The following is a 14558-nucleotide window of genomic DNA, read 5'->3' as shown; positions in this document are numbered from 1 at the left end:
TTCGCTTCCTCCACAGGGCCGGCATATATTATTATTATTATTATTATTATTATTATTATTATTATTATTTGCTCCACTGGCTTCCAGTCTGTTTCCAGGCACAATTCAAAATGCTGGTTATGACCTATAAAGCCCTATATGTGTCGGGTCCAGGTTATTTGAAAGAACGTATTCTCCCTTATGAGCCTGCCCGTGCTTTGAGATCTTCCGGGGAAGCCCTTCTTTCAGTCCCACCATCTTCACAGGCGCACTTGGTGGGACCATGGGAGAGGGCCTTCTCGGTGGCTGGTCCGGTGCTCTGGAACTCTCTTCCCGGGGAAGCTAGGCTGGCTCCCTCCTTGATGGGCTTTCGGAGGCAGGCTAAAACTTTTTTGTTTCGTCAGGCCTTTGGAGAATAATCTGGCCCTCCATCTATGTTAATGTCTTATAATTTTGTTGTGTATTTTAAAGGTTTATGGTTTTGTTCCCCCCCACCGCATGTATGTTTTAAACTTTGTAAGGCCGCCTTGAGGCCCAGCATTGGGCAAAAGGCGGGATAATAATAATAATAATAATAATAATAATAATAATAATAATAATAATAATATAATATTTATATACCGCCCCATAGCCAAAGCTCTCTGGGCATAGAAGCCAAATGCAAGTACAGAGGGAAGATGGAGCGATCTACCCCCTCCGCGCCAGCCCTGCTCACTTGCTTACATGGGATTACTTGTTACCTACAACAACCTAGCAAGAGAGTTAAATTTACGGCTGCATTAAATAACTTAGTATTTAATGCTGGGATCTCCAACATGGTGCCCCTGGGTATCTCCCTTGGCACCTATCAGGCTCCCTGCCCTAATGATTTTTATTTTATTCCTTAATCAACCAACAGTACTTTATCGCTTGGGTCCAAGGACCATTGCAAGATAAAAAAAAACAATTATCCATCATTAGAACAGTAAAAACTTTACATATTTTGAACAAAGATCACAATTTAAAATCAACACAACAACATTAAGAAGATGGGTAAAATTAAACAAAATGCCGCTTATACAACCATAAAACATTGCAATTAAAAGGCTAAAAGAAGAGTTAAAATATTGTCCAAGTGCAATTTTAAAATGTTCAGATCTCCAAGTTGCTACATCCCTTTACAGAAAGCGAGTCAGGTGAATAGAGGGACTTTTCTCTGGACCGTGTAGCTTTATTATTGTTGTTTAAAAAATAACTGGGGTGCTGGCCCTCTCCAAAATTGTGCTTCATATGAAACACACAGCAAAAGATTCAGGTACAAAACCACGGAGCGTTACAAAAGTGATGTTATTATCATATTATTATTTTTAAGAAGTGGCTCCCGCTACCTCGCCGTGCAAAGAGCAATCCTCCATCCCCATTCAAGCAACACTCCGCGCATGCGGCAGAACCTGTGCGGGCAACACCCGGGGGCGAGGGGGTGGATTGGGGCCAAGCGTCGTTAGAGAAGAGCCCCTGCGTTCAACCTCCACTTCTGCTTATTTTGTACACCGCCCAGAAAGCTTCGGCTATGGGGCAGTATATAAATGTAATAAATAAATATAAATATATAAATAAAGGGTCTAGGAATAAGGAGATACGGGCGACTGGCCCGGCTCACCTGGCGTTCCTCTTGATTCGCACACTCGTCAATCCTCACGTAGGTGAGGAAATGGAAATTCAAGAACAGCTCCAAGATGTCCAGCATGAGAATCATCTGGGACAGGATCAGAACCCGGCGCCCTTCCGATTTCAACTTCTGAAGCAAGACTGCCAGGGCTTCCAGCTTCCCTACGTTTCGGAAAGAAGACAGCGTCAAGCGTGCCTGCAGAACGTTTCTCTTGGCTTTGAGGGGTTTGTTTTACGGAAGGCTCTCCCCTACCTGCATCGAACTGCACCAGGCGGAGGTCGGGGAACTGAAGTAACTGCGGAGTGGTGAGCTGCTGCAGCTGACGCAGGTGTGGAGCCGCCTCCGCTTTCAGACGGTGCCGGAGCAGCTTCATCCGGTGGCTATACAAAGGGGGGAGACGTGCCACGTGCAAAGATGGAGGAGCAGCCACCGCCGCTGGGAGCACGCAGAGAACCCTGGGAAACAAAGCAGGTCACATGGAGAGCGCTCCCACTAAGAGTACTGGCTAGACGGCGAGGCGATTCACTGGCAGCCGGGGGAACAAAATCGGGCCCCTCAAGGAGGTTGGCTGCCTGCGGGGCGGGCTGTTTCTTGTCCCCTCCCCTCCTGAAGGCCTGGGAAGAGGAGAGCGGCAGGCAGTTGGGAGTAAGCGGAGCACGGTACACAGCTGGAGTCTGCTGCATGTTTGCAAAGAACTCCAACGTCAAGCAGGGCAGCGGAGCCGGCCAGGCCAAAAGCAGCACCAAGGGAGGTGCAGATTTCTTTTGATCGGAAAATGATGAAACGCCCTGGAGGACTCTGATGCGGAGGACTCTGCGGTGTGACACAGGTGCTCCAACGTCTATTGGGAGGGAGGGTGGACACCGGCTTAAGATGGCTTCTAAAGGGGGGTTAAACGAATGCACGGACGAGGATGGGTCTGTTGGGACTACATGGAACCCTTCGCATACAGAGACAGCAATCGGGAGCAATAGTGAAAGAGGGGCCCTGCCGCCGCCTTCATGACCTGCTCGTAGACGACCGAGATACATCCGGCGGGTGGAAAGAGGGCAGTGGACCAGGTCCATGGTAGACACCAACGGGCCACCAGACACCTTGCTTAGCGCCCACTGAGACACCCTACTCCTGCCAATTTTTATTTTAAAAAACATTTCCGTGTTTTCTCACTGGCGGCTGCACTTGCTTCAAAGCAAAATGGGAGCCCTGCAGTTGCTGCCGTCTCAGATTCCTCATGCCTGCCCCTGGGCAGGTTACTTGTCCTTTGCGCCTGGCCATGCCCAGCTGGGGAAGCCATTCTATGCATGTGCACAGGACAAGCCCCTCCATCTTCCAAATGGGCCCACGGGCCCAAACGTCTGCCTGCCTCTGGACTGGACGGGCGCTGGGTCTCATCTCTTAGGACCTTCCTTATGGGCATACGGAGGAACACAGATGGTTGCATTTTCGGACTCTCCTTGAAGGCGTGATTATGGGGACTGTCGTGATGAGCCCCCGGTGCGGCAGCAAGGAGCAGGAAGGCAGCCGTCCTGGTCCCCCACCACTTCTAACCACCCCATGAAAAGCGGCTGTGGCGTTACACCCCACAAGTCAATTCCCAAAGGTATGCCTGCAGTTTGTAAGTCTGTGGTTTTTAGAATGTTGGCCTGAGTGGGCAGAGTTAGAATGTCTTGGGAGGGTGGGGGGGAGTGATATATAAGGGAAGGACTGAGGGGATTGAGGGATCTTTTCAGGGAGACTTGTTAGGTACTCTTAGAGTCTGTTGTGCTCTCAGTGTTTATGGTACTTAAGTTCTGGGAAATTTGAGGTTCAGGGTAGTGAGTGGTGTCTTTAGAGTGTGGTGTGCACGTAGTGGAAGCATATTAATCAATACTGATAATAAAGAAAGGTCAAGAGTGATTGTGTGAGAGAAAGGAAAGCGCGAATGTGAAGGAGTGACCGGATTGTATGGAAGGTTTCAAAAAGGTCTTTAAATGTTGTTAGTTGAAACAAAGCTTGTGAACTTTTAAAAATAAATTTTGATTGTTTTGTTTTTAAACTACCACAAAAGCCCCACGTGTCTGTTTGGCATTGATCATCTTAAGTTTACACATTCAGCACCCACTCTGACAATCATTCACCTAAGCAGATATAACTCACAGCACATTATTATATATAGTAAAATCCATTCTCCATTTTAAACCCCTTTCTCCACATAGTTTGGAGGAAGGTGGTTTTTATCCCTTCCCTCAGGCGTATCAAGCGGTGGTGCTTGGCTTGAGCAGGGAGTAGCCTCGGCCGGGTCTGCTGTTCAGAGCCTGTGTCGCCCCAGCGGCCTGTGGCTAAACTCCACTGCCAAGTAGGGACCACCGGACGCTCCCTGGAAGAACCACCCTGAGCCTCCCCCAGTTTCACCACATCTACTGAGACGTCTGGAGCATCCCTAACAAGATCAGGCAGGAGGAAGCGCTCAGAAGCCGGGCCATCGAGCAAAGTCCAAAACCCTGCATGGGACTTTCGAAGCTCACCTATTAACAGTGTTCCTCAGGGCCTCCTGCTGCCGTCCCAACGTCCGCATCAGGCCCTGTAGCGGATCGCCGTGGACCCCGGCGGCGTTCAAGGAGAGGCAACAGTTTGCAAAGCCAGCCCAGCTCCATCTGCTTGCTCCGGTGGAAAATGGAGGCGGCGTCTTTGCGTCACCCACCAGGGAACAGATCCTCATGAGATCCCTGCCGTACATCGGTGCTCTGGAACAGCGGCGCTCATTGCATGAAAAGAGCCGGTCCAAGCGCTCCTTCAGAAGCCTATTCTTTTCCTCAAATGTCTCCTTTGCAAACAAATAAAAACAGACGCGTGTCCGTTTCCGAGGACCACAGGGGCAGAAAGCTCACAGCACTTAAAAGCAAGGGTTCAACACCAGTCGCTGGGATAAGCACGTTTGCCTAGGAGTGCTCTCCACTGAAGCCCATGGGTCTTTTAAAAATATACCTCTTGAAGGGGGAAAGGCTAGAACACTAAGGAGAGGGGGGGAAATTCTGTTGACAGGCCAAAGGGAAAGAGAAAAAATCAAAATGCTGTTTTTATTGCTTGCGTCCCAATAAAAGGACCTGAAAGGGAAGCCATCTTAACCTGACGACTGAGTTCATATAGCAAAATCAGTAGGCATACCTGAGCGTGTCCTCCATGAATAAGGCCAGGTTTTAAAGATGAAAGCGAGTCCCCCGAAGCTAAATTTGAACTCATAGTTCTACCTGGAACACACACTTAAAAGATATAGCAAGCGTTTATAGATTTCAAATACACACTTTACAGATTAATTCAAACTATCCCGTGAGGGGCTTGCATCCACTCCTCCAGCTTCACTACAAGCAACAATACCCCCACCCTCACCCCACACAGAGAAACAGTAATGGAGGATCCCAAGGCAATGGAGGATCTGCCAATAAGTAATGGGGGATCCACCAATAAGCTGATTGGTGGATGCAGATTACAAGCATATATACATCCATCCATACACACAACCCAAGAGGACAAAGATTCTGGCTTCCTGCTATCTTTTCCATACCAAATGGGTTTTCTTTTAGTCTCTAGCACTACAAACCAATCTGCTAGCACAGAATGTTTCTGTTTCGAACGTCATTCTGCTGCAAAAGGGATTAATAAGAACTTTTGGACGTGATGTGGCGCAATAAACTCTCTTATAAACGAGAAGCCGCCCTGGAAGAGCCAGCAAAGAGGGGGAGAAACTCATGCCCTGACTTCAGGGAGAGGGGGCAGATATCAAAGGCAAGGGAGGTCACAGCCGGCCTAAGAAGACGGAGAGCTCCAGTTAAGTTGGTGGTCTTCAACTGGTCCCAAGACCCAAGACCTCCTGAGACTCCCAGCCTGCAGCATGGGAAGCACTTCCGCGGTTTTCTCCATGCCCAACGTGGCGGCCACGGCTTTGTCGCAACTCAGCTGGACGGATCTTGCGACCCACCAGTTGAAGACCACTGAGTTAAACAGTCTGTGAGCAATGGGTGAATACTCAGAGTGTGTATGTGTGTACACACTAGTTTGTCAACGTGGATGAACACAGATGGTTGCGTTTTCGGACTCTCCTTGAAAGCGTGACTATGGGGACTGTCGTGATGAGCCCCTGCGGGGGCTCATCACGACAGTCCCCATAATCACGCCTTCAAGGAGAGTCCGAAAATGCAACCATCTGTGTTCATCCACGTTGACAAACCAGTTCTAGCAGCCTTCATCTCCATCAGGAGGACGTCTGTAAAGCCAAGGGACCTGAATTGTCCATCCAAGACCAAGCCACTCCCCAAATCCTTTACATTAGATCAGAGACAAATATATTGTCAGGGAAATTAATCCCTTTCACCCTGCAAATGTTACTGCGAGTCACTGTCTAGCTCCTTCCTCTCTTTCCTCTCTCATCTCACACTATTGCCCCGCTCGTGCTCTTCGCTCCTCTGATGCCATGTTTCTCGCCTGCCCAAGGGCCTCTACTTCCCTTGCTCGGCTTCGTCCATTTTCTTCTGCTGCCCCTTACGCCTGGAACGCTCTTCCAGAACATTTGAGAATTACAAGTTCAATCGCAGCTTTTAAAGCTCAGCTAAAAACTTTCCTTTTTCCTAAAGCTTTTAAAACTTGATCTTGTTCTGACTTTATACTGCTAGTTTTACCCTACCCTGTGCCTGTTTGGTGCATTCTCTTCCCCTCCTTATTGTTTTATTATGATTTTATTAGAATGTAAGCCTATGCAGCAGGGTCTTGCTATTTACTGTGTACATTGATGATGCTATATAAATAAATAAATAAATAAATAATAATAATAATAATAATAATAATGCGAGGGCTGAGCTAAGCTCTGCGCTGCCTCCCTGTGACACGGGCTCCACCATTTATGTGTAAAATAAACTCTTATCCCTCCTACTAAAACCATTTCCCCGTATCACAGGAGTGGAGGGTTTGAGAGAGTGCTGGGAAGGAAGCAGAGGTCGGAACAGAAGTACCTACAGCCTCAGATCTTCTCCTTACAAAGCCAGGTGAGGGAAAGAGAGCTCTTACCTTGCTGCGTTACTGCCGAAGACGGCAAGCTGGCCGGGTGCTGATTCCCCAAAGCATTCAGAGCGTTTTGAATGGTCCCAGCCTGAGACATCGTCTGCATGACCACCGGGCCCTGCGGCCGTAAGTACTGCTGCCCGGGCGCCGAAACGATTTGCAGGACGCTGCCTGGTTTGGAGAAATTTAACGGGAAGACGTCGTAAACCAGCTTTACGAAAAGGTCAAAGCAAAACAAGACAACAACAACCTCCTTGCACCGTATTTTGCGAAAAGGCGGCAAAGCAAAACCTTCAAAGTGTTTGAGTTAGATTTACAATGCAGGTATAAAGATGACAAGGTCACATGGCAACAACAATTTATTTCTTATCCGCCTCTCCGATTGGATCAAGGCAGGGAACAACAGCAAGCATAAAATACTGAATTAAAACATAATAGACATTATTAAAACTTCCTAAGGAAAGGAAAGGAACCTCTCGTGCAAGCACTGAGTCGTTACTGACTCTTGGAGGGACGCCAGCTTTCGCTGACGTTTTCTTGCCAGGCCTTATAGCGGGGTGGTTTGCCGTTGCCTTCCCCGGCCGTGATTACCTTCCCCCAGCTAACTGGGTACTCCTTTTACCGACCTCGGGAGGATGGAAGGCTGAGTCGACCCGAGCCGGCTGCCTGAAACCAGCTTCCGCTGGGATCGAACTCAGGCCGTGGGGAGAGTTTCAGCTGCAGAAACTGCTGCTTTACCGCTCTGCGCCACACGAGGCTCAGTCTAAAACTTCCTAAAACCATTCTAAAAACATCCTAAAATTCCATTAGATAGGCCTGCCCGAAGAGATCAGTCTTGATAGCTTTCTTGAATGCTAAAAGACTGTCAAGTTGACAAGTCTCCTCCAGCAGGCTATTCCACAGTCCGGGAGCAGCAGAAGAGAAGGTCCTCTGGTTAATGGTTGTCAGCCTAGTTGTGGCTGAATGAATTAAGTTCTCCCCAAAGAACCTGAGTGTGCGGGGCGGATCGTACAGGAGAAGGCGATCCTTTTTCCAGGAAGCATCCCTCAACCGACCAGCCACCGTTGTTGTTTTAACTGGTACTTCCTTTTAAATGGATCCAATTTCAGTTTTGCTGTTTACAATCTTCTTTTTACTGTTTTATCCCTACGTGCACCACTCTGGAATCTATTTCAGATACGGAGCAGCGGGACATAAATATTGTAAGGAGGAAAGGAACCTCTCGTGCAAGCACTGAGTCATTACTGACCCTTGGAGGGATGCCAGCTTTCGCTGACGTTTTCTTGGCAGGCTTTATAGCGGGGTGGTTTGCCGTTGCCTTCCCCAGCCGTGACTACCTTTCCCCCAGCTAACTGGGTACTCATTTTACCGACCTCGGGAGGATGGAAGGCTGAGTCGACCTAAGCCGGCTGCCTGAAACCAGCTTCCGCTGGGATCGAACTCAGGCCGTGGGGAGAGTTTCAGCTGCAGAAACTGCCGCTTACCACTCTGCGCCACCCGAGGCTGTAAATATTGTAAACAAACAAATATATACAGTAAAAATTCGACAAGGATATACCGCGGAGGGAAAGGAGAGCATCCTTGCTTGGTAGCATACCTTGCAGCTGCAGAGGCTGCCCAGCAGTGAGCTGGCGAAGTTGACTATGAGATAAAGTGAATTTGTTCCCCTGAAACTGCAGCGTCACGGGAGTCTCTGGCTGAGCAATTCTGCCCTGGGCTCCTGCAATGGAAGCTAGTTGGGCTATTTTTACGACTTCACCGCCTGCGGGAGGGGGACAGAAAAATACATTAAGGAGGGGGGGGCTACCTTCCAGAAATCTTACCTTTCCTCTTGTTTCGGTTAGTAAAACAGATGCTGAAGCTGCCTCCCATGCAGAAATATATGTACTGTGCGAAGGGGGGGGGGGGGAAGTGTCATATAAAAGTTCCACAGGTACTGCTTTTAAACAGGTGATGGACAAATGGGTTTTGTTCTGTTTGTTTAAATATAGAACGTCTGGTGAACGGGGGGAGGGAGGGAGGGAGGGAAAAGTTATCTTTCCACTTTTACAGGCGACAAGAGTGACCTGAAAAAACTCATGTGACACTTCGCAAACCGGAGAGTAGAAAGCCATTAAGGTCGGACCTCCGGTGCCTTTTCAAAAGCAAAATGCAGGAAATCTCAAGATATTTCTCACGGACTGCCAATGAGTTTGCCATGTTTCGCGATTTACAGCTGAAGCAAGGATAAATTTCGTTTTGTGTACTCCTCACCTGTAACCTAAGAAAAAAAATTTTTTAAAAAAAAAAACAAGATAAACCATGGAGTTAACCATAGCAACCTTATATTTTCGAGATTTGCTAGGACAGGATGTCCATGAAAAGTATTTCACAACCAATTTTTAATATGTGACAAGTTTATTTCATATACGTCACCTTAAAAAAAAACCCACTTTGCTTCATTGGTTTTGGGGGGGGGCGTTATTTAGAGAGAGGAGTTTTAAACCGCCCTTTGAGCATAAATGAGATGCTCAGAGTGGCTCACAAGAGCTGAAAAACAATCTACAAATCATTGGTTGGGGGGGGGGGAAGAGAGAAAAACGTTCATCACCTGTTTTCGAAATCTAAAGATATTAATGCTTTAGCGCATTTAAAAAAGTTTCAAAAGAAGAGATTGCCCATCGTTTTTGGATTCGAGCCGTGGAACTTTTAGCTTTTGCAAAGGCAGTTTATCCCCCCCGGGATTAAAAGATTAGTACAACAGTGCTCAGTATTCTCTAGACATGCTAGTAGGCAGTGCACAGACAGTCTGAAGCAAAACCGCCGCTGCGTATATACCATCCGCCCTCCGCTTAACCGCTGCAGCACACTTCCGAGGCAGTCAAGACACAGAGAGAGAGAGAGAGGCCTTCTTAGCAGGGTGTTAGTGTTTTCAAAAAGAAAGAATCAAATTAGGAAGAGGAGAGAGCTTTTTTTCCAAAGAAGAAGAAGAAGAAGAAGAAAAAAATCCGGGTCCAAAGGAAGTCCGGCCAGCGGAGGAAACATGCAGAAATAAGGAGATTAAGTTGACACCGCTAATGTTATGTCCACAGCGATTTGGGATTGGTTTTCTTATCCAAATTTTGGACCTTTTTCTCGTTTTTTTTTTTTTTTTTTGCCCTGGGTCAAATATGCAAAGTTAAACAGGGAGTGAGGCTGCCCAGAAGAATGACGGGGAAGGAAGGGGGGGGGGGGCGGGGACGACCAAACCGAGCCATCAGAACGAAATCATTCTGTACACATCGTTTAGGGTGCCTAATAACTTAACCTCAGGGAAGTTGGAAGGGGGGGGGGCGGAGAGAAAAAAACGTAAATCAAAAAGGTGGGAGGTTTGGGGGGTGGAGTGGCACTTACTGGGCAAGCGTGCTTGTGCCTGAGAGGTCAGTACCAGCCTCTGAGGCAGCACGCTCTGTTGGACGGTGTGGGGGGGAACCTGTGGCTGGGCCTGGCCTAGCTGTAAGGCCTGCCCAGTGCTCTGCCCCCGCTGTTTCGCAGGATGGGCCGGGCTAGTTGCGGTGGCGAAGGTCACTGCCGGCTGCGGTCTTGGAGGAGCACTGGCGGAAGACTGGGTTGGCTGAAACTGCGGCGCCGCGGCGGCCGAGGCTGCAATCAATAAGGTTGGGATGTGCAAGCTGTTAGAATCAGTCCTGTTTTTTCAAGGGTTACAGCATTGGAGGCGTTCATTTTTTTAAAAAAAAAACTTAAACGTCTGGGTACAGAAGGCGCGGCAGAAGCCCTCACTTCTGCAGTCCGCGCGATCCAGCCGGAGGCTTCAACGTACCGCCGTCAAAGAGGTCAAAAACCACGCGCTAGCAGTTCGGTTTGTCTGCGAGTTATTCACACAGACGGCTACGCGCAGCTCAAGAGGGCACGCGGCAGCGGACGGGCAGAACGCGTTTGCTGGCTATTAGTTGGCTTCTAAGGCCATTAGCGTTCTAGAACGCGCGGTTCTCAAACGGCGCCCGAGGCAGGCCTCTCTTAGAGAAGATCTAGTACAAAAATCAAAGTAAAGGTTGGAATATACGCCCAGCTTTTCTGTGTCGCTAAAAACAAGACTTGAGGGGTTCACTTCCAGAGCAGATGGAAACAATCAGAAAAGACTTGTGGTACAGCCCTCCTGGGACAATAAAAGTCAGGGAGATCTGACTGCGCTCCCAATTCAGAAAACACACACATGGTACAGTCCCTCCCAGGACAATGAAGGGAGAGACTCCTCCCACACCAAGGACTCCAAGCGCATCAGCAAACAGACTAGGCCAGAATCAGAAATTCCCTAAACGCGAACTTTCCTCACGCAGGGAGTTTTTGAAGTGGCAAAGCCTGCCAACGTGAAGTTTTCCTCCCGCGTCCTGAACTGATGCTATCCGAGAGGGAGCGTTTGCAGATGCTGTCGGCGTTTTATTAGCTCGAAGAAGGCTCGAGCGAAAGGAGTCGAGGCTTAGAACAAACTTTTGAGAGGAACCCATGGGAAATTTTGGAACCGTCCCCCCTTGCCCTCAAAACAACGTGTTATGGCGGTCCGAGGCCTACTATGCTCATATTTGTTTGAAGGGAAAGAAGAGAAGGCGAGCGCAGCACCCTGACCCCATCAAGGCGCCCACAAAAAAGTGGTGCGGTCAGTCTCACTTTACATTTTGAGAACCACAATTCCAGGCCACAAAGGAGCCGATTCAGGCAGCTAAAGTGGCCTGTTCAAGACGGAGGCAGGCCGGACCCATGCAGAGGTCGGCAGGCGGCGAAGCGAGTGAACACTTCACCATGGATCCAGCTTGGAAACCGAGCACTTTTTATCCCCCACTTATATTCTCAGCAGCTCTTGAACGGCCTGGTTAAACATAAGTAAGGGCAGTGAGTAGGCTTCAAGGGGTAACAAAACCATGACCACTTGCTCAATCCATCCCTTTAACGTGACAAATTTAGTTGAAAGAGCTGGCCGAAGTTGAGACAGGCTGTGGGGGGCAAAGGAGGCGGTGAGGGTGAAGAAGTGGGCCGTTTTCCAGTTTCAACAGGCTCGAATTTGGCATTCAGAGACTTAAAAAGAAAACTAGAGGGACACTACCTTTCTTACCTTGATTTGCAGACACCGCTGTCATCGGCGACCTGCCTCGCACTTGTCCCTGCTGGGCCACCGTGGCCGCGGTCACCGTGCGCTGCACTTGAGCGCTGGGAAAAGACGCTGTCCTCCCCTCCGGCTTCTGCCCATACTGAACGGGTTGGAACAGCCTGAAGAAGGGACAGGCGGCCATTACTGACTTCCGCCATGCGGAAATGAGGAAAACCAAACAAAATCTTCCTTTGCGTTACATTTTTAGACACAGCAGCAACCTTGTGGAGAGGCCCCTCCGAAGCTTTTATTTTTTAAAAAAAGCCTTTCTTCTACTAATCGTTAGTCGAAGGAGAGTAGCGGTGTTGTTGTTGTGATGATGATAATACGTGTGGTTACGTGTGGTTACAGGGGAAAAGAGCATCACTACACGGATGATGAACGGGAGGCAAGCTCTGGTGCTGCTGAAAACAGTTAAAATCTTTAATGGTTCTTTTTTTATATAAGAGGCTCAGCGTTTCAGATTGAATAAAATCCTTCCTCAGGAGCTGACGCTAGATACAGGCTACTAAAAAAAAACTGTTCTTGTATGGGCTCCACAATTCAAGAAGGATGCAGACAAGCTGGAGCGTGTTCAGAGGAGGGCAACCAGGATGATCAGGGGTCTGGAAACAAAGCCCTATGAAGAGAGACTGAAAGAACTGGGCATGTTTAGCCTGGAGGAGAGACGATTGAGGGGAGTCATGATAGCACTCTTCAAATACTTAAAAGGTTGTCACACAGAGGAGGGCCAGGATCTCTTCTCGATCCTCCCAGAGTGCAGGACACGGAATAACGGGCTCAAGTTAAAGGAAGCCAGATTCCGGCTGGACATCAGGAAAAACTTCCTGACTGTTAGAGCAGTGCGACAATGGAATCAGCTACCTAGGGAGGTGGTGGGCTCTCCCACACTAGAGGCCTTCAAGAGGCAGCTGGACAACCATCTGTCAGGGATGCTTTCGGGTGGATTCCTGCATTGAGCAGGGGGTTGGACTCGATGGCCTTGTAGGCCCCTTCCAACTCTGCTATTCTATGATTCTATGATTCTATGTTGGAAATCTTGAGCTTTTCTTTCTAGGCATTCGGTTGGCGAACTGCGTTTTGCCAAAGAAGTTCTTACTGGTGATGATGAGACTAGGTCTTTGGACGCCAAGCCTTTTATATAAAAAGGAACCTGCCACGGCACCGACCTCACACAGAAGGCCTTGCCTAGCAGCACACCTTTCTCAAGCCAAGCGCCACCTCTTGAAAAGCCTGAGGAGAGGGTAAAAACAACACAACCTTTCCCCTATATGTGAGGGAACAAGGTAAAGGGTTTTGGAAAACAGGTTCTATTGCTGAGGTTCTGAACTGCAGGTGTATCGTTAGATGTTTTTACACTGTGTAATGTAGCAGGTAATAAATCCGAGCTGACATGTGGTTTGTGGTCGAAACGCGTCTGGCCAGTGGAAACAACTTTACTGAGCATTCTTTGTTGAATTGTTTGATGGATTGACTGTATTTTTGCACATGTGATAGAATGCTTTGTATATATTATTTTAAAATATTGCTATTCAATCTATAAAACTGTTATTTTTAATCTTCTTCCTTAACTTCTTTGTTGTACGTGGTTTGTGGTAATAGAACACAAAGTAAAGTTTATTGAAATTTAACAGATCTTTGGTATGTCAATTTAGATCAAACCTGCTTATTTTTATATTTAAAACAACGATCCCAAGTCCCTGAAAATCCTATCTCTTCTCACTCCTCACACACCAAACACTCTCATGAGGCACAAGCCTCAGACACTCCACAAGAATAATAATCAGAATCAGAATCAGGTAAGACAAGACAAGCCTAGACTAGCCTCACAATACCCTCAGCTAGGGTGACCCTATGGAAAGGAGGACCGGGCTCCTGTATCTTTAACAGTTGCATAGAAAAGGGAATTTCAGCAGGTGTCAGTCGTACATATGGAGAACCTGGTGAAATTTCCTCTTCATCACAACAGTGAAAGCTGCAGGTGCCCTGCCCCCTTTTAGATCTGGTCACAGTATAGCTCCTAGAGCTTTAACTGTTGTGATAAAGAGGGAATTTTACCAGGTGCTGCATGCATACAAATGACACCTGCTGAAATTCCCCTTTCTATGCAACTGTTAAAGATACAGAGGCCTGTCCTCCTTTTCATATGGTCACTCTACCTCAGCCAATGTATTTATACTCCTCCCTCCCCCTCTCTCACTGCATCACTAGCCACACCCACTTAGTCAAATATTCCGCACTCGCTAGACATACAAACCCAGACATACCTAAGGGACGGAAAGGTGGGTATCGCCACAGAGCCATTAAAGATTTTAACTGTTTTCAGCAGCATCAGGGCTTGCCTCCCATTCGTCATCCAATAATAATAATAATAATAATAATAATAATAATAATAATAATAATAATACACCAACAATAATAATTAAGTGTAGCATACCTGCTTGGCTTCAGCTTTACTGGATTAGGCCTGGGTGGGGGCAGAGGAGAGGTATAGATTTCTTCTATGAGCTTCCTGGTCACTTTGCGCTTTGGCAACACTTGTGCCTCGTACCGGGTCATTTTATTCTCAATCCCAAGCAAATCAAAGAGACTCAGATCCGTCACCTGAGGGCAGACAGAGAAAAGTTTAAGAGTTAGTACTGCCCTTCTTATTATGACGGTTTAGTTAATATTCACCTATGACTGTTCGACTGATAAGAGCAGTTTACAAGCCAAAACAAGCGACGACACTTTTAAGTAAGAAAAATCACGGACTGATTGGTTTATTCGAAATATTTT

The 14558-nt window shown here is 47.7% G+C and overlaps 1 protein-coding gene across 5 annotated transcripts in view; it reads right to left on the bottom strand.

The window, feature by feature from the left end:
* EP400 (E1A binding protein p400) overlaps positions 1-14558 on the bottom strand; it is an 83501-nt gene that overhangs the window by 33134 nt on the left and 35809 nt on the right. For 4 of the 5 annotated variants that reach the window (XM_063144237.1, XM_063144239.1, XM_063144238.1 and 1 more), the window contains 9 exons: positions 14218-14384; positions 11745-11899; positions 10031-10279; positions 8256-8420; positions 6665-6829; positions 4772-4866; positions 4132-4430; positions 1880-2082; positions 1619-1788 (listed from right to left, as the gene is read on the bottom strand). In XM_063144237.1, coding sequence (XP_063000307.1) covers positions 1619-1788; positions 1880-2082; positions 4132-4430; positions 4772-4866; positions 6665-6829; positions 8256-8420; positions 10031-10279; positions 11745-11899; positions 14218-14384 — 1668 coding nt within the window. The remainder of the gene's footprint in view (positions 1-1618; positions 1789-1879; positions 2083-4131; positions 4431-4771; positions 4867-6664; positions 6830-8255; positions 8421-10030; positions 10280-11744; positions 11900-14217; positions 14385-14558) is intronic. The other variant, XM_063144240.1, reaches the window with a different exon arrangement.

Source organism: Elgaria multicarinata, chromosome 18, assembly GCF_023053635.1.
Source record: "Elgaria multicarinata webbii isolate HBS135686 ecotype San Diego chromosome 18, rElgMul1.1.pri, whole genome shotgun sequence".
Taxonomy (NCBI): domain Eukaryota; kingdom Metazoa; phylum Chordata; class Lepidosauria; order Squamata; family Anguidae; genus Elgaria; species Elgaria multicarinata.
This window is presented reverse-complemented; position numbering and strand designations above follow the sequence as displayed.